Source organism: Trichosurus vulpecula, chromosome 6 (genome assembly GCF_011100635.1).
Source record: "Trichosurus vulpecula isolate mTriVul1 chromosome 6, mTriVul1.pri, whole genome shotgun sequence".
NCBI lineage: Eukaryota > Metazoa > Chordata > Mammalia > Diprotodontia > Phalangeridae > Trichosurus > Trichosurus vulpecula.
In genome coordinates, this window is record NC_050578.1 from 242,338,152 (window position 1) to 242,357,901 (window position 19,750).

At 40.4% G+C, this 19,750-nt stretch overlaps 1 protein-coding gene across 1 annotated transcript in view; it reads right to left on the reverse strand.

Moving 5' to 3' along the window:
* The window catches only part of DCDC1 (doublecortin domain containing 1), a 494,261-nt gene that overhangs the window by 84,119 nt on the left and 390,392 nt on the right, over positions 1 to 19,750 (reverse strand). Inside the window, 3 exon segments of the mRNA XM_036765123.1 lie at positions 1,848 to 1,998; positions 13,382 to 13,546; positions 15,294 to 15,430. Coding sequence (XP_036621018.1) covers positions 1,848 to 1,998; positions 13,382 to 13,546; positions 15,294 to 15,430 — 453 coding nt within the window.

Consider the following 19,750-nt stretch of genomic DNA (forward strand, 5'->3'; position numbering starts at 1 on the left):
CTGACCTGGATATCCTCTTATTTTGGTGACTTCCTACATCAGCCAGATAATAAGGGTAGAGATGTCGCATGAGCATGGCTCACAACCTTGGGGTGTGGAGGCCCTAGAGTCAGGTTACTCTGGAAGATCCCATACCTCTCTTCTCTAATGACCTTCTGCGTTTTCTGGGTCTCTGACTAAACTGTGTCCTGAATGATGGTACTCCATGAATACTTATGAATTAAGATGTAAGTAGAGAATCATTGTAGCCACGTGGTGAACAGCAATGAGTAGCTGGTTAACGATAGGAGAGAGCAGAGGATGAGGTGGTATCTTGGGCTCAGAGTTCCATAAGGGTCAGAAGAGGGAGCCTCCCTGACCTAACTTTCCCCACTCTGTATTACAAATCCTTTTTCACTCCTGTGGCTTATCATTGTCATCATCATCATCATCATCATCATCATCATAATCATCGTCATTAATTACTATAGTTTTGAAAACTTCCACTATGTATGTGGTGAATACATATCGATGATTAAAGTGTTTTAAAGGAAAATGACTAGCGTTTTTACTGTTAAAGAGGGGCTATCATTATATCCAGTTAATTTTTCTCATAATGATATACAATCAACCCAAATTCCTAGTACAGTGGAAAGGAACACTGGTACTGGAGTCAGAGGACCTCTGACCATCACTCCCTGTGTGACCTAAGGACAAACCACTTCACCGTTGTGGGGTGCAACTTTCTCATCTGTAGAATAAGGGGGTTTGAATAGGTGGCCTCTGAAGCCCTTTCCTAATCTAGACTTTGTTTACATTTTTTCCAATTGATTTTCTTTGTGTTTTTTTGCTATTGTATTATAAATTACAGAAAGCAGTTTTAAATTCATAGGGGAATGAATAACTAGCATATCTATGATGATTTAACACTTTACAAAGCACTTTCTTTACAACTCTATGAAGTCTATGGTATAAATATTATTATTGCTACTTTACAGATGAGAAAACTGAGGCTCAGAGAAATTAAATAACTTGCCCACCAGTTGAAGACTTAGTTGGAGTCGGAGCCCAGGACTCAATCACAGGCTTCCTGGCTTGAAATCTAATGCTCTTTTCACAGTAACATACCTCCTTACACTAGAAGTCCACAAGAAGGGTCAGTAAGAGAGGAAAAAAATATTTTCAGGTTATATTGCTTATGAAAGAAGATATTTTTTATATCTTATTTCATATCTTATTTTAGCATCAGCACTAAAAGCAGTGACGGCCTGGCACCATGGGGAAAAATGCTGGCTCTGGAGTTGGAGGCCCGGGTTCTAAACCTAGCTCAGCTATGTGCTGCCTCTGGGATCTTGGGCTAGCTGTTTAAACCCTTTGAGCCTGCATTTTGAGGGGACTAAACTACATGATTGCTAAGGTCCCTTCATGGTCCTAAGCTAGAAATCGACTTAGCACCCCCCAAAAAAAGAAGCCTAAAAGTTGTTCTACTTTTGGTTAACAAAATATTCAATATTAAATCATCAGAGGTACAGTGTACAGTGGGACCTCACTAAAATATTGTCTTTTATGGGCTTAGTTTATCAAATAGACCTTTTGATATTTCTTTAATGAAATCTTGCTTGGATGAAGTCCACAAGTAACCTGCCTTATCCAGAATCCTTCACTATAGCAAAGCATACAGGAGTGAGATTCCAGGTTATGGTGAAATTTAATTGACTAGAATGTGTGATTATATTAGAGGGGAAGGAAAACATTTGAAATGTTCAATATCGAGGGATTTTAAAAGCTTTTGTATTCTGTAGGGTAAGAAAAAATGAGCGTTTACCAAGAGGTGACAGAAACCTGATCATTTTAAGACCATGGAGTACCTTTATGGCTTACAAAATGGTTTCCAGCTGAAACGCAAATGACCATGTCCCTCTCGATTTCATTCCAAGATGTCAAAGGCTTTCCATCCAGGGTGTACATGGTCTTGGCTGGGCACATCATTCTGAAGCGCAGGGAACATGCATCCAGAAGCTGAAATGAAATGGGAAAGACAGGCTTAGGAGAAATCATAATCGTTAGAAGAAAAACAACTGAGATGGTGATGAAACATTAAGGTTTTCAGAACAAAAAAACCCAGAGACGTTCTCGTCTGAACCACAGACCAGACATGAAAGTGTGGGGCTATTTGCTTGTCATGTTCCATATTAGAATGTGTGGTCCCTGAGGGTACAGATTGTGTTTTTGTCTACCTTTGTACCCCCAGCACTTGGCACATTAACACAGAGGAAGTGCTTACTAAACCCTTGTTAAATGAATGACTAATTGATATGTAAGCCAAGTTTCAGGAAAACTTGGGCCAGTCCATCATCTCAAGGGGTGCACAAAAAATAAGGAGACCCTGGCTATCTAAGGAAAAATGACAGGTACCTTAAGAGGTTATGATTTGGGACAGATAATCAAGGGTGAACTAGCCATGCATGATGATGATAAAGACAACAGGAGAGAGGATAGGAAGGAAGCAAGCTTGATCAGTCAGTGCAGAAGCACGAAGTCTCTCAGAAGAATCCAGGGTAAGTATTGCAATATATATTGGTCTGGTGCACAGTAAGCACTTAATAAATGTTTCTCGATCATTGAATAAGTCAGCATGGTTTGGCGCAAAGGTTCTTAAACTTTTTAGTTTCAGGATTCCTTTACATTCTTAAAAATTACTGAGGACCTCCTCCACCCCCAAGAGCTTTTGTTATCTGGGTTCTGTCTCTTGATATTTATTGTATTAGAAATTAAAATATCATATTGTTCTTATGAAAAGAGCTTTGACTGTGAATATCCCTTGAAATGATCTCAGGGACCTGTGGGGATGCCCAGACCACAGTGGTTTGAGAACTACTGGAGTAGGGCATAAAGAGGTGGCCTTGAAGTCAGGAAGATCTGGATTCAAGCTCTGCCTCTGACTCACACAGGTAGTGTGACCCTGTGTAAATCACGGTACCTCTTGGAACCACAGGCAAGTGTCTGTATGACTCCAGGGTTCAACGTGCGTGCCAATCCGCCCTGGGAGATGGAGTTTCCTTACCTGGAAATGTCAAAGGGGCTTATTTTAAGACATTTAAATTAATTAATAAGATTGCTTCTTAAAATAAAAAGACATTTATTAAGGTCTTTTTAGTTTTTCGTGCTACAGGCATTTCCATATTATCAGTCCCAAGATCGCTGCCATAAATGAGCCCTCTGCCCTAGTAACCAGGAACAACAGTGTGGTGAGGATCAGGCTTTTTTTCCTCTTCAAAGAAAAAGATGGCAGCACCATGCAGTGGATTGAACATTGAGCTGCACGTTAGAAGGCCTCTGTGGTAGTCCTTGCTTTGCCACTAATGAGTTATGTGACCTTGGACAGGTCATTTTCCCTTGATTTCCTTACCTATAAAATAAGAGAGTTAGACTAAGTGATATTTAAGATACCTTCCAGCTCTAACATCCTATAACTAGAAATGCTTTTATAAATCTATTTTTAAAGCATGTAATTATAAATTGAACATCTCATCATTCCATTGCATTATTGTTTTTAATTCTAAGTGGAAATTCTGCTGAATGCATTCCATTTCCCCTTGAATTATTAGATGAAGTCCAACCAGTTATGAGTATTGCAGAGATGATCATTTTAAAGCCATTTTCAGCAATAATCTTTATTCCAAAAGATGCAAGCCATATACAGTTGATGTGTTAAATATATCATTAGCTCTCCCTTTTACAGATGTGCCCCCACTTTAGGCAAGAAGTGAGTAGTAATTGGAGGCTTCAACTGTCTGTAGAATGGCGAGCTTTCTTTCTATTTAAAGTAGAGCAGCTGATAAATTCTTGATTTGACTCAATTATTCTTCAAAAGTAGAGGAAGTCAAGAGGTGAACTGCTATTTTTGACCTGATTATAACGACAGAATCAAAGAATCTCAGTGTTGGAAGGGACCTCAGAAGCCATACGGTCTAACATTTAACTGCACAAGAAATACGGAGACCCTGGGTATCAGAGAGAAAATGACAGGTACCTTAAGAGGTTATGATTTGGGACAGATAATCAAGGGTGAACTAGCCATGCAACCTTGGCATGGATCCTTGATGATGATAAAGACAACAGCAGAGAGGATAGGAAGGAAGGAAGCATTTATTAAGCAGCTACTATGTACCAGGCACTGTGCTAAGTGCCAAGCAAAGAAAATCTCTGCCTTCAAGGAACTTGTATTCTAGTAGGTGAAGATAACACATAAGGAGCTTTCATGGAAGGTGGGAGTGAAGGAATGCCCAGTGAGGAGGCAGGGTTCAGAAACCCAGAAAAGTCAGAGACAGGCTGAAGGAGGATGCAGGCAGACTGGCCTGAGTCTTTCCACAAAATGCAGGATCTGGAGGAACTCACCACTGGGAGAAGGGGAGCAGGGCTCACAGTGAAATAAATATTTCTGGGAGAACAGGCCACAGGGGTGGTAGGCTCCTCCATGGCACTGAGGGAATTTCCAGGATGAGCCAGCAGTAAAAACTGCATGGTTTGGAAGTCCAGAAAGTCAGGAACAGGGCCAGGTGAATCACAAAGAGAAGAGACTGTACCAGCCTATGGTTTTCCTGGTATAGGGAGCTTCCTAGAGAGGAAATGCCCTCTACCAATGCAAGTTGGCACCTTTCCTGAATCTTAGTCTAGTTTTTTACCAAGGGTCCCACAACTAGTATGTGTTGGAGGGGAGACTTGACACCAGGCCTTCCTGACTTCAAAGTCAGCTTTCTGTCTACTCCTCTTCACTACCTTAACTAAGAATGATAATTAATAATAATAAATCTTGATATTTTGATTCAATTACAAAAAGCAGCTATTTTATCCATCCGTGAAATAGTGTGTAGAACACTGAACATTAAGGAATAATAGCACGATAGAGACATCCTGGGACGGTTTCTACCCGAATTCCATCGAGGTGGGATAAAAATAAAAATAATAATGGTGAACATATATATGGCGCTCTAAGGTTTGCAAAGTGTTTGACATAAATCATCTCATCTGATCCTCACAACAATTCTATGAGGTAAGGTGCTATCATTATTATTATTCCCATCTTGCTGATGAGGAAACTGAGGCTGAAACCTCAAAAGTGTCTGAGACAGGATTTGAGCTCAGTCTTCCAAGGCTCTTTCCACTTTGCCCTAGGGGGAACAGATTTCAAAGTTCAGAGACAGGATGGGTAGGCTCTCATTAATTAATTACTAATTATAATTAATTTAATTTATTATATAATATGTAATTTATTATTAATTTAATTAATTAAATAATTAATGATTAATCAAAAATATAATTCCACTACAGAAGATACCTCAGGAGATGGGAAAAACTTAAGAATAAATTGTGATTTAGAAGGAAAGGGCCAGCTATAGAAAGGGATTGATGTGAATACAAAGGGAACTCAGTGACCAATTTAGGCTTTTAAAAAACAGAAAAATGAAGACTAAAGTGAGTAAATTGAGGATGATTATAAAAGAATAGACATTGTGATAACAATGTCAGAAAGTGCCAAAGCCTGGAATCAGCTGAGGCTAGAAAAGAATGAAAAAAAAAGAAGAGACTTTAAAAAAAATTAAGGCTCTATTGGACGCAAGAGGATGAGGGGGAAGGAGAGATGACCTGCCGATGAGATGGGTTGTTCAAATAGCAAGAAAACTGTTGGGCAGCCTGTGCCCTCCACTGTTACCCACACGACGATATGATAGGAGGGGATCTGGGACTGCTTTGCCCTCTCCCCTCCTCCCACTCCTTCCGATGGAAGACTGCTGGAGGTCATCGACAGAAGGTGGAGAAGGTACAGAGAGGTTGTTATCTGCACCCTTGAAGGGAGTACCCACATCGACAAGATCACAGATCCATTGAAGTCTCATCAAAGTGGGTAGAGAGAGATGCTACAGATGTAGGAGGAGATCAGTCCTTTAGGACCAGACAAAGCTTGGCCAGACGGCAGAGTACACTGGTTCTGGAATCTGAGGACCTGGCTTCAAATCACAGCTGTGACTTAACTACACTCGTGACCTTAGGCACGCTGCCTAACTTGTCTGTACTTCACATGCAGCAGCTATAAAATGAGGGAGACAGAGGGCGGGGAGGTAGACGGTATGACCTCTATGATCTCCTCCAACTCTAAAGTCTATGATGCTAAGTCAGAGAAAAGCTTTGGGCTTGAAGATTTAGCTACTAAACCCAAAGGAGAATGCTGTTCTGGTGTACCGGAAAGAGATGGGACCAACTGGAGAGAAGCGTCATTTTGGCAAAGGTAAAGGCAGGTGGATAGAAAAAGGTGGGTAGAAAGTTGCTGGATTGGCTGGACTTGTCACATTTATGAGAAAATAAAGAGCAAACTGGAGAGGCACCCAAATTTTGGATAGCCCTGGTTTGATTTCCTAGATGAAATATACAGAGAAAAACATTGAAATATGGGTTCTACTGTATTTCTCATTCATCTAGTGAAAGGACAATTCATTCATTGAACAAATATTAGGATTTACCATGGACAATGAACTATTTTAGGAAGACACAAAAGGGAATAAGTAAGAATCTGTCCTTGCCATAGAAGTTTTCATTACCTAATAGGCAGAAATAAGGATATGGATATGGATAAATATAAGACCCACTGGAATATGCTTTGTTGTTGTTGTTGTTCGCTTGTGCAGGGACTCCCACAATTACACAAACAACATCTGAGTGACAGAAGGCAACTCAACTGCCATTTAGTCCAACAGCTCAACAAAAAGAATTTCCATCATAATAGATCCCCCACGTGGTGAGCCAACTTCTGCTTGAAGACCTCCAAAGACAGGGAACTCACTACCACTCAAGGTAGCCCAATACACTCTGGGGCAGCCCTAATTGTTGGGATGTTTTTCCTGACATCGAGTCTGTATTTGGCTTTGTAGGGCTTCCACAAATTCTTCTTTGTCCTACCCTCTGGGACCAAAAAGAACAAATCTGATCTTTTCTCAGTACGATGGCCCTTCAAATACTTGAAGGTGGCTATAATGTATCCTGGGTCTTCTCTTTTATAAGGTAAACATGCCTACTTCCTTCAACTGATTTTTGTATGACATAAACTCAAGGTCCATTCTGTTTGCCTTCCTTGAGACACTCTACAATTTATTAATGTCTTTCTTAAACTATGATGCCCAGGATTGACCACCATGCTCTAGATGAGGTCTAAGGGGAGTGCAGTGGGATTCTCATCTGATTCTTGGAAGCTGGCTTTCTGTTAATGTAGCCCAAGATCACTTTTTTTAAATCTTGCTAACTCATTTCGAGCTTTCAATCTACTACAATTTCCAAATCTTTTTCAAAGGAAAAAAATCTTCCAACTATTCATGCCTCCCCCATCTTGTATTTGTGAAATTTATTTTTGTTTTGCTCCCAAGTATAAGACTCTATTCCTATTGAATTTCACAATGTTAATTATTTCATAGGGAATTTTCCAGTGAGAAAGCTCCCCCCACCAAAGCACATGGGCAACTCCAATGTATAGGCTCAGAGAATTTTCTGGGGCACTGAGAGGTTAAGTGATTATTTCCAGAGTCACACTGCTTATATATGTCAAAGGCAGGATGTGAACCTGTAACTTCTTGACTCTGAGGCTGGCTCTCTGTCCACTACAAGATTCTGTTTCTCATAGGTTTTTAAGAGGATTATAAAATGCTGTGATTTCATGTGAACCAGAAATCACTTCTTTCTGTTGATGGGTGGGATCAAGGAAAATGTCACTGAGGAGATTTGAGCTAAGACCTAAAGGAATTTCAAGAATCAGAGGTGGACAGAGGAAAGGCATTCTAGGCAAATACTGTGGATAAGACACAGAAATGGGAAAGCTATGATAGATGAACATGTTCAGGAGATGAGGAGTCATCTAGTTCGGTTAAAACATAAGGGGAAAGTAAAGTGAGCCAAAGCTGGAAAGATTGGTTGAAGCCAGGATGCAGAGGGCATGGAATGTCGGTCTAAGGAATTTTATCCTAATTCAGCAGGTGAAGAGAAAACAAAAGGGTTTTTGGTGGTAGTGGTGGTGGTGGAGGTGAATGTGATGGTTTATTTTGAGGAAGGGTTGATATGAATTACTGAACATCTATATTACTTTAGTGAAATCAGAGCCATTCATTTTTCCAGCTCCCTATTTATTCCAGAGTCCTTTTTCTGTATAAAGTCTCTACCTTTATAGAAAAAAATCTGAATTACTCATCAAGCCAGCGTGGCTGAAACAGAGAAGTGCCCCATGCAGAGACAGAAGGTGGCACAAGGAAGACAAACACTTGCCCTTCAAGCACTATGGAAATGGCCACTAATGAGCCCAAGAACCCCATAAATAATAACTTCCCCTATGCCACTGGCCCTTGGTCCAATATGACTCAAATTCCATCAATTAGGGGACAACCTCAATGGAGATGTGGTCATCGCAGCTGTATCTGCTGGGCCCTCATTCTATACATCTTCAACAGCCATGGCTATAGGGTAATATACGTGTAATATGTAACATAATATATTACTGTTATGACATGCACACACATACATACACACATATATTGTCAATCTGGGACAGAAAGTTCTTGCCACCAGAGTTCTCACCACCAAATGGATATAATTCTATCAATTGTAATGACAGTAAAGATGTATTTATACATCAGCCTTATCTTCCTCTACACTCTAGCTTAATTGGGTTACTTGCTGCCCAGACCACAGGGCCTTACCATCTGTCCTGCCGCTGAACGTGCTTCTACGTGTTAACTTTCACTGCAACTCATCTACATACAGGGCTGATCATGCTGTTGATCTCACCTTACCCATAACTGTTCTATCTCCAACATATTGAATTATGACTTTTTTTTTCTTTCCAGCCACAGCCTCCTATCTTTCCATCTCTCCCTTTGCCTCACTCTTACCAAGCCTATTTTTATCCTCTCCATGACTACCAGGCACTCTACCATTTCCCGTTCTTCTAGTGCACCATGCCTGCTGTAAGTTCATTTTGCTTCCCTTCATAATTCTGATACTATAGTTAAGCAGGATCAACCTTACACTCCACTCCACTCTCCATTGCCCCCTTACCGATCAACACCTTTTGACAACTTCACAGCCCAGTGACTTATTCTGCCATATGACTTCTTCATTCCTGCCAAAAAGCTGCTGAATACCACTGGCTGAGTTCATATGATTGGGCTAAGTAGGTTCACTACAAATGTGTATGATCTAGTTTTGTCTGGCCCTCACTGCTACGTAACAATCCTTCTTTCTTCCCAAGGTTAATTATTGCACTCCTCTCAATAGCTATTCCAAACTTTCTCTTCCCTCCTCAGGCCTCACACTCTGTCCTTCACTCTATCTTAAGAGAGGAGCTTACTTTCTATTTTGACAAGAAGATAGAGGCCTTCTGTTGTGACTCCATCTTCTCCCCCATGCTATACCACAAACCCCCTGGATATCATCTCTCAATCTTTCTTTGAAGCCTGTTGATTTAGACTTTGACAAAAAGATGGCTCCTCTGCTTGTGATTTCTGTGATCCCTTCCCATCTCCCTTAGGAATATGGCCCATTGATTAACTTTCCCTCATCTTTGCTATGTTCAAAAAAGAAGGAAGGAAGAAAGGAAAGAAAGAAGGAAGGAAGGGGGAAAGGAAGGAAGGAAGGAAAGAAGGAAAGAATGAAGGAAGGAAGGAAGGAAGGAAGGAAGGAAGGAAGGAAGGAAGGAAGGAAGGAAGGAAGGAATCTAGTCAGCTCAGTCATGAAGGACTACAAGTTCAGAAATTAAGGATTCAGGATTCAAAATTAGAACCAAGCCCCTGAGACAGAATTACTAGAGGGAGGAGGAAAAAAAAAATATTTGTTTCTCTTCCTCTCCACGGACCATGTCATCTGAAATACTGGAGCAGTAGCAGACAGTAAATGCATCAAGCTAAAATCAACTGTCTCCTTCCTCAGGCTCCTGTCTGTTAGCATCGGTTTGTCCTTGGGTATCGTTTTGTTCCCACCCAGAAGCACAAGACAGACTCAGCTGAGAACAGAGTGACATGCCAAGGACAAAGGGATGGTGAAAGACGGTCACCTAAGGAAGGAGGCAGCTTCAAGGACCATTGCCAGCTAGGAACTCAAGAAAGAACTACCCCTCTGCCACACACATATCCTACACATGTCCCTATTCTCTTAGTCTGCACTCATTCTTGCCAAGGATCTATATATATATATATATATATATATATATATATATATGTATATATATATATATATATATATATATATATATATATATATATATTTGTCAGAGAGTATGCTCCAGGATTTTGGTAGAAATATTTTATACCAAATGCTATCATATTATCTCATTAAATGCTTTTTCTTAAAGCTAATTCAATCTACTGGATGATTATTAATGGTAGACACATAGGTGGGGGCTCATGAATGATAAAACTGGAAACCCAGTCTAGAACTGAGGGAGCAGTATTATCCCTCTGTAGAATATATGGTCCTTGAGGGTAGACAGTGTTTTGTTCTTGTTTTTGTATCTTAAGGATCTAGACAGAGGTAGTGTAATAATGTATAGATGGTAGGCTTGGAGCCAAGCAGACCTAGATTAAGCCCTGCCTCTGACACGCACTAGCTATGTGACCATAGGCAAATCCCTCAGATCTCCTCTGAAATTTTCTAGGGCTGTAAATTGGAGACAGATCATTCTACATTAGGAGGAGGGAATTTACACCATGTTTTCTCAACAGTGATGAAATCACAAATCTGGAAAATGTTCTCAAAGTATCTCCAAGTATCTCCCAAAGTATCTCCAAGTCCTACCACAATGTGAAGTACACACTTAATAAACGCTTACTTAATGGACTAATGAATGAAGTATAACTGATCACAATGAATTTCATTCAGTTCCCTAAAAGGTCCCTAAAGTAGATATCTCAGAGACAAAACTAAAGAGATTAGAGACAATATTAAAAAAAAATTTCAAAGGAGTAAATGAAACCTGAATAAGTTCTTTACATTAGTCAGTAATTATCTGTATTACACACCCTGGTCATACTTATCTTCCTAAATAACACTTTTATTATGTCTTTCCACTGTTGAAATATCACCAGTGATCACCTCAGTCTATCAGGCCCTCTCCAATATGGCCCCAGCGATCTTTCTAGATTCTCCTCTGTCTGGTCCCTTGAATGCACATCCCCACCGCAGCCACACTGCTCTTTTCTCTTATAACATTCCTTATAAAGACATGTCATTATGACTCTATTACCCATGTTGTTTCCCTGGTCATAGATGGTCTGTCTATACAAATCTCATCTATCCTTCAAGGGTCGACTCAGTTCTCACCCCTGCATTGTTTTCCCCCATTCCCTCAACTGCAAGTGATCTCTTGCCCCTAAGGAATCCTATATTGAGCACTGGCTAGAACGGGTTGGTTGCTCATTTGGCTTTCCCTAATAATCATTTTAGCTATTCAGTAGTTTCAGTTGTGCTCAACTCCTTATGATCCAGTTTGGGGTTTTCTTGGCAGAGATTGTGGAGTGGTTTGTCATTTCCTTCTCCAGATCATTTTATAGATGAGGAAACTGAGGCAAACAGGTTTAAATGACTTGCCCAGCATCACACAGTTAATAAGCGTGTGAGGCCAAATTTGAACTCAGGTTTTCCTGACTCCAGACACAGCACTCTATCCACCGAGCCACATAGCTGTTCTTTAATAATTATAACTGAGGTTGATTTATTGCTTTTCACATACAGCTGGTTAGTGTCTGAGGCAAGATTTGAACTCAGGCCTTCCCAACTCTACGTCCAATACTCTTATCCACTACACCGCCTAGCTGCCTGTCTTTTTATATGTATTTCTCTGTTTTCCTAACTCTAGAATATGTTCTTTGAACGCCCTGGAGGGTCTTCACCAAAGTAATGCTGATAATAGTTACAGCTGACAGTTATAACAAGATTTCAGAATTGAAAGGTACTTCAAAGGTCATTTAGTCCAACCCATTCTTGACTCTGTTTTCCCTCTATAAGACAAATGACAAGTGGTCATCCTGCCTTTGCTTGAAAACCTCCCACCTCTGACCTCCCACTTCCCAAAGCAACCCAGTTTGTTTTGGGACAGCTCTGATTGTTTGAATCTTGTTACATCAGAAAATGGATTTTCTGGAACTTCCACTCACTGTCCCTAGTTCTGCCCTCCAAAGACTTTACTAACAAAATGCATATAAGTACTTGAAGGCAACTGCCATGTCTCTGCAATGTTTCTTTTATCTCTGCCAAACATTCCAAGTCACTTCATCTAATCCTTTTGCAGTATGGTACAGGAGCCTCGACACAGGCTGACACCCTCACTGTGCAGATGAAGAACAGAACCCTGGATGGGGGGAAATCGATTGCCTGGGGTCACATAAGTAGGACATAATGACTAGACAAGGATCGAAATCCAGGTCCTCTGACTCCAAAGCCAGTTCAATGCACTCTACTGCACCGGCCGGAGTCTTTAGACTTCTCACCATCTGGACCAACCTCATATGGAAGACCCTCTAGTTTGGTAATATGGCACCTAGGAGTGAACATGGTCCTTTCAGTGTGATCTCATCAGAATACAGCAAAACCATCACTTCCCTCATCCTGGGGAAATTATCGTTCTCACCGTAGCTGAGTGCTAGCTTTTATGGCTGCCATATTGCACTGCTGACTCATTTGAGTTTGCAGTCCACTAAATGCTTGAATTTTTTTAACATGTACTATTGTCTCACTATGCCTCCACTATCCAGTGAAGAGGGTCTTTTGGAGCCAAGAATAGAATTTAATATACTATGTTACAGTTTACAAAGTATATTAGCAATCAATCAACTTAACATTTATTAAATACCTACTATGTACCAGCCACCACACAAAGCACTGCAGATACAAAAGTGAAATGATCCCTTCCCTCAAGAACTTTACATTCTAATAGGGGAGATTACACCCACATTTCTAAGTGCATACACACACACACACACACACACACACACACACGGGCTGCTAGATGGCTCAGTGCATAAAGTGCCAGGCCTGGAGTCAGGAGGACTTAAGTTCAAATCTGGCCTCAGACATTTACTAACTATGTGACCCTGGGCAAGTTACTTCACCCTATTATTACATGTAGCATATTTACTATTATACATGCTATATGGTACGTTTCTATATGTACAATATAGTGTATTGCTACACAGAGATTATGTAGATGGGCACGTGCATCCTCGTTCCTTTTTGGTACCTAGCATTATTCCTCATTTGTGTCTCATCAGGGAGAACTTAAAGAATCAAGGCAGTGTGTGACTGTTCCCTGAGATCCAGAACTCTACTTGGCACCAGATGGCCTCTAAGTTGATGGCCTCTCCCAGAATTTTACCTCTGCAATGGATCTGCCCCAGACATAAACACCGTCTTCACGTTCGTGACCACTGAGGTAAGCGAAGACTCTTTTTGTGTTGGGCTGAACATACAGGCTGGTTTTTTTTGTTGACACTGTAGAGCTGGGTTTGGTCTGCTGGCTCTGGACCTTAGAAAGGTGTGCCTAGTGAGAGAAGAGCATCAGGGACCACCACATTAATGACCTTAGCTTGGAGAACATTGAGGATTCTGTGAAGAATCAAGAAAGGAGTTAGGGATGTTAAGAAACAAATGAAGAAGATAATTGACACATGTTTACTTTATCATCAACAATAGAGGGACTGAATCTAATCAGATGAAATAACCTGGGTCAAAAAATAACTTCTCGAGTAATAGTACTAATGATAATCATAGCTAGCATTTTATAACTCTTCAAGGTCTTCAAAGCCCTTTATAAATATTGTCCTATTTGATCCCCACAACTACCTTAAGAGGGAGGTACTATTATCACCCCCATTTTACAGATAAGAAACTGAGACAGACAGAGGTTAAGTGACTTGTCTAGGATCACCCAGCTAATAAGTGTCTGAGGCAGCATTGAAATATAGCTCTTCCCAACTCTAGACTCAGCACATTATTCAGTATGTGTAGCTGCATAAATATATGTGTATATACATATGAGAGAGAGAGAGACAGACAGACAGACAGACAGACAGACACACTACTATCGCCCAGTTCTAGGCCATCTCCTGCCATTAATTCATACAGAAGTGCCCACTCATTACATTGAGAAGAATCACAGAAGGCATGAAGGAGAGATGGCTTTCTAAACATTACGTGCTCAACCCTTTGAATAGATGGCTTAATTTTTATTAATTTTTAGTTTTTGAAATGCACTTTCATTAAATTTTAAGTTCTAAATTTTCTCCACCTCCATCCCCAAGATGGCATACAATCTGATATAGGCTCTACCTATACATTCATATTAATAGATAATTTCTATGTGGTTTCTGCATATGTTTGTGCACAGTTTTATGTGAACATATGTGTGAGTTCATGTGTGTTTTAAATGGAATCACAGATTTATTTTTGTTATCTGAAAAGCATCTTAAGGGGTTTCGCGATTCAGGGTCTGAGTCCTCACTTGTTTAATCTCAGACACTAGCTACACATACGCACACCTTTCTCAATTGCTCACAGACCGAGCTCCAATTCTTATTTAAGCTCACAGTGATTCAATAAGGGGAGCTCATCTTCTGGCCAGTACTTCAGCCTGTTTGGTCTTGCGAGAAATCCTATTTCTGATAGGTCCCATTTCTCAAGATCCTTGACTTGTACTTCTCTGTATATTTCTTAACTTTGAGAAATCTTTCCACATAGGGACAGCACACTCAGATGGAAACTTCTTCAAAGCATGGGGGATGGGGAGAAATGTGGCATTTTTTCCCAGGTCCCCATCACCAATCATCTCACTAGAGCTGACCTTTCTCTTCCCTCCTCTTTTATGAACAGCAATCCTGACTGATTAACCATATGGATTGAAACTACTTTCTGAATTTCACACTTCTGAATGTCTCCATTGCAATTAGTTTTTCACTCTTTGCTCTTTTCACATATTGAGACAGACCCTTAGGAGTGATGAGCAATGAAGCCATAAGACTCATCTTTCGGGTACTCAGCGTAATTGCCTATGTACATATCCACTGGGCCTTTTTCTCATCTTCGCTAAGGTCATAATTCATGGTCCCCATTCAAACAAAACACACTTCAAGTGGAGTTGTCCATCCATTTGGGTACCCTTCAAATGCCAACTTTACAACTACTCTTAACTGGCCAGACATGGAGGATAGAGAAAAGATGCATTTTTCTCAATTCGACCTTGTTTTAGGTGTTCATAGAAAAGCAGGAGCCATGGTTGAGTTCTGACATACCTTAGCACTTACTATGTGCTTCAGTAACTCCCTCTCCTCCTGGGTGGGCTCCATCCAGTTACCTTTGACTACTGTGTGCCTAGCAGGGCTATTGGTGTAAACCACTTTTCCAGGTTTACCTTCAAAGACTCGTCGCCCTAGAAGGAGAATTCAGAAATTCTAAGTTTTCAAGGAAGTACAGGCTTTTCAGTTTTACATGGATCAGACTTTTTATCTGTGCTTTGCTTATACTAACCCCCTCCTCCTGAATAATAACTGCTAACATTTTAGAGGGCGTTAAGGTTTGGAAAGTGAGTTATGAATATGTTTTCATCTGATCCTCATCATGGACATACAAAAGCTGAAATCAAGGAAGGCTCTGTGCCCCTTGGAGGCAGTGGCTTTTTCACTGGGCTAGAGTTGAACTGGGTAGAACTGTCTTCGCTATTTGGATGTGTGTTTTTCAAGAGCAGGGACTGTATTAGATCAGATAGGGCATTTATTAAGCACTTACTGTGTGTTCCTTTTCTATATCTATCTCCAGTACTGACCATAGTGCTTTGCATATAATAAGTGCTTAATAAGTGATTTTTCATTCATTCATTTGTTCATTCATTAAAAGATGAGGTTGGGATAGGAGAGAGGGATCTCTGACATACTGGGTTCCTTCCCCATCAACAAGTTGGTTATTGTTGCTTTCTTGTACAACATACCATGACAGGATATAAAGTGGAGGGGCCCTAGAAGGCCAAAGGGGTGGAGGCTGGAAAAGTGCAGTATTTGTTCAAGCCATGGCAGATGACCCAGTTTAGGGGGAGTGTATATCACAAGAAGGGGAGATAAAGCTAGAAAGTTTGTGGAGAGTCTTGAAGGTGAGGTTGCAGCTCAGGCCTTTCAGATAGCCATAAATAGACCTCTGCTGCTGACTAGCCGGAGCAATAACACGGTGCTTTTCTCAACCCTAATACCCACGGCCCAGTTCCAATGTGATTTACTCAGAGAGAATTCACTGGTGACCTATATTGTCACCATCACCTCCATTAGACTGGGAACATATGTTTTGTTCTTCTACGATAATAAGCCTTTCCCCACAATTAGCTTCGTGGCCTGGGGATTAAGCATTTCTAAAATAATATTAACTCAGGAGATAGGAGTCTTTTGCTTCCATCGAATCACACCCTGGGAGCATGATTAGCTCCTGACACCTTTCTGTGCCCTTTGTTCTCAAAGAAGCTGGGAAGATAGAATGCCCTGTGATATTGGATGCTAAGAAATAGTTTATCCAGGATTTAAGACATGGAAATTTCTGCAGTTAAAAAAATGGGCCACATACAACAAAGGAGATCTAAGAGGAGATAAATAAAATATTACATATGCATATTAAAATGTCTTCTTTCTCCATTTTACAAACATCCACAGGAGTTTGCTTTGTTCCTTCAAAGAAATGAGCTTTCTGAGAGTTTTGTGTAAATCCTAAGGCGAAGTTTATTCTCAGTCGTCTGGGGCTACTGCTGTTAATGAAATGGACCTGATATATAAAGTTTCTTAGAGATGGACAAAAATAATAATAGTAAAAATAATAATAATCACAGTAACTCCCATTAATATAGTGTTTGCATGGCATTTTACACCTATTATCTTAAGCGAGGCAGCTAGGTGGTACAGGGATAAAGCCTTGGTCTTGGAGTCAGGAAGCCTTGAGTTTGAATATAGCCTCAGACTCTTACTAGCTGTGTGACCCTGGGCAAGTCACTTAGGCCCTCTGTACCTCAGTTTCTTTTTCTGTAAAATGAGGATAATAATAGCACCTACTTTCCAGAGTTGTTGGGATAAAATGAGCTGACATTTATAAGGCACTCTGCAAACCTTAAAGTACCGTATGTAGGCTAGTTATTAGATGATGATGATGATGCCTGACAACGCCCCTGTGAAGCAGGTAATACAGGCATTACTGATCGCTTTTTACAGATGAAGAAATTGAAACTAGGAGAGGCTAAGTGATGTATGCATGGTCACAAATCTAGTGTCAGAGACTGGATTTGAACCCAAGTCGACCTGACTCCAAATCCATCCCTTCATCTGCTATCCCAGGGGTTTGTAACCTTCTTTTAGCAAGAACCCCTTTGGCCTACGGTGCCTTTCTCAGAATAATGTTTGTTGACAACTTTCATAATTAAAGGAAATGCAAAACTTCAGTTAGAGGTTAGTGGAAATAAAGATGCAATTTCCCTCCCATTCAAATTCATGAAGTCCTTTGAAATGCATCCATGAAACTCCAGGTTAAGAATCTTTGAATTGGGCTATAATTGTTTGTTCATTTGTTTGTTTAGGTCCAACCTAATGATTTCTTTCACTAGTGTAGACAGTTCCTAATACAGTAACTTCCTCCATCAAAGCAGATGAACAACTCCTCTGTAACATATGGTCCTGGAGAGTTTCTTGGGGCACCAAGAGATTACGTGACTTACCCAGGGTCACACAAAAAGGGTGCTTCAGAGGCAGAATCTGAACCCAGGTCACCCTAATTCCACTGCTGGCTTTTCATGACTCTCAAAACTTGAGAATTTTACCAACAATATTTTGGGGTAGAGGGTAGTGAGCAGAGTGGTTAGGGAGACTCTCCTGTGTTCCCACTGAGGTGAGATTAGCCTGCTGATTTAAAACAAGGAGGGATTGTAAAGGAGCTAATGCAATAAGTTTTGGAATTCTGCTCTGGGTTGGAGCTGTTCTGATTTGTGAGTGAATGAGGAAGTGCATGCTGACCTAACCCATTCTCACTAGATAGCCCCAGAGTATGCATCCATCCATGCCAGCTTCTACCACAGAATGGCTAATATCACACACACACACACACACACACACACAATTCGTTCTGAGGGAACAGGAATAAAAACAGCACTCCCATTGCTTCTGGAGAGGGTGTAAAATCACCCAACGACATCTCCACTGTATCATCCCCATAACCACTTCACAAAAATTATTTCCTTTGACCACTACTCCTCTACATATGAGGTCTCTCTCTATGAGAATGTTATCTATGTGAAGGTAAGAATGGCCTACCTTTTGTATTCACATCACTAGCTGCCGCCTGACATGTTGTAGGGACTTAATACTATTTTTCCCCCTTCATTCATGCCTCCCTCTTCTCAAGGACATTTCTTTGATTTCCTAAGGGTCTGGCCACTACAATATGCAAGGGTCCTCACATACCGCATGAAGCATTTAAAGTCATACATTATTATATAACTCAAGTCATTAACATCCATCAGGAACTGAAGTGATACCACCTGAGAGGAACAGTGTAAGGTATTGGAAAGAACAAGGCTGGGTTTCTGAGGGCACTAGACTCAATGGTTTCTGGCATCCCTTCTGGCTCATAAATCCATAACATCTATGATCTATGATGACTTTTTAGGAAAATAAGATCTCCAGCAAGCATGCATATACAATTGATAGATCTAGGAAAAAAAATATAATTGATTCAATTGGCCAGTGAGCTATAGAAGCAATACTGTTGGTAAACAGCTGTGGGGGAGAAGGCAGTGATAAATATTATATAGGTCTCATACTAAACATGTTCTTTTATCCAATTAATCATAAATGAGTATTTATTAATTTATAGCAGGCAAATCGAAACTAGCATCTTTTCTACATAATACCATTTTATTTACGATGCTCTTTAGCCACTTATATAGGACACCACTATAGTTAATGACAAGAAGAGTGGGTTATTTAAGGGATTGCAGGCCACATACTGAATACATACATACACCCAGGAACCTGTGAGCATTATCTGTTCTTGCCAACTTGTCCTTTGGAAATTGTCATACTAGAGCTCATGCTTGGCTGTCAGAATTTTACAGGTAGAAGACAGACAGGGGGATCTCCCCTGCTATAGACTTCACAAAGAGGCTTCATTGTGGGGAACGGTTTTCCCAAAGATTTGTAAGTTCTGACCATCAGATTGCCAATAGAGAAGGCTATTAAAATTGTTCCAATTGTTGTGGTATACATTAATTCTATTTTTCTTATGGAGCCATTTCTCATACTCATATGTGTGTGTTTTGTTGCCTTGATTCGATCTATGTCCTACTTTGTTGAAGGTGCTATGTTATGTGCCAGGGATACAGACAAAATGAAAAAATTGCTGCTCTCAATCAATCAGTAAGCATTTTTTAAGTACCTACTATGTGCCAGGCACTGTACTAAGCTCTCAACTAGTTTATATTTTACACAGAGAATACAACAGTTACATGGGTAGGTCAGGACAAGGTAATTTGGGGTGGGAAAAGTGCTACTGATTTGGGAGTCAATAAAGAATTCCTATAAATTGTTATAAAATAAAAATTTTAAAAAGAAATTAATGTGAATAAAAGAATTCATCACTCCACAGCCAACTGCCTCTCTAAGGTTAGTCAGGTTCTTAGGTTCTATATATCCAACCCTTGCATGTATGACTTGCTGAACCTTGAAGAAAG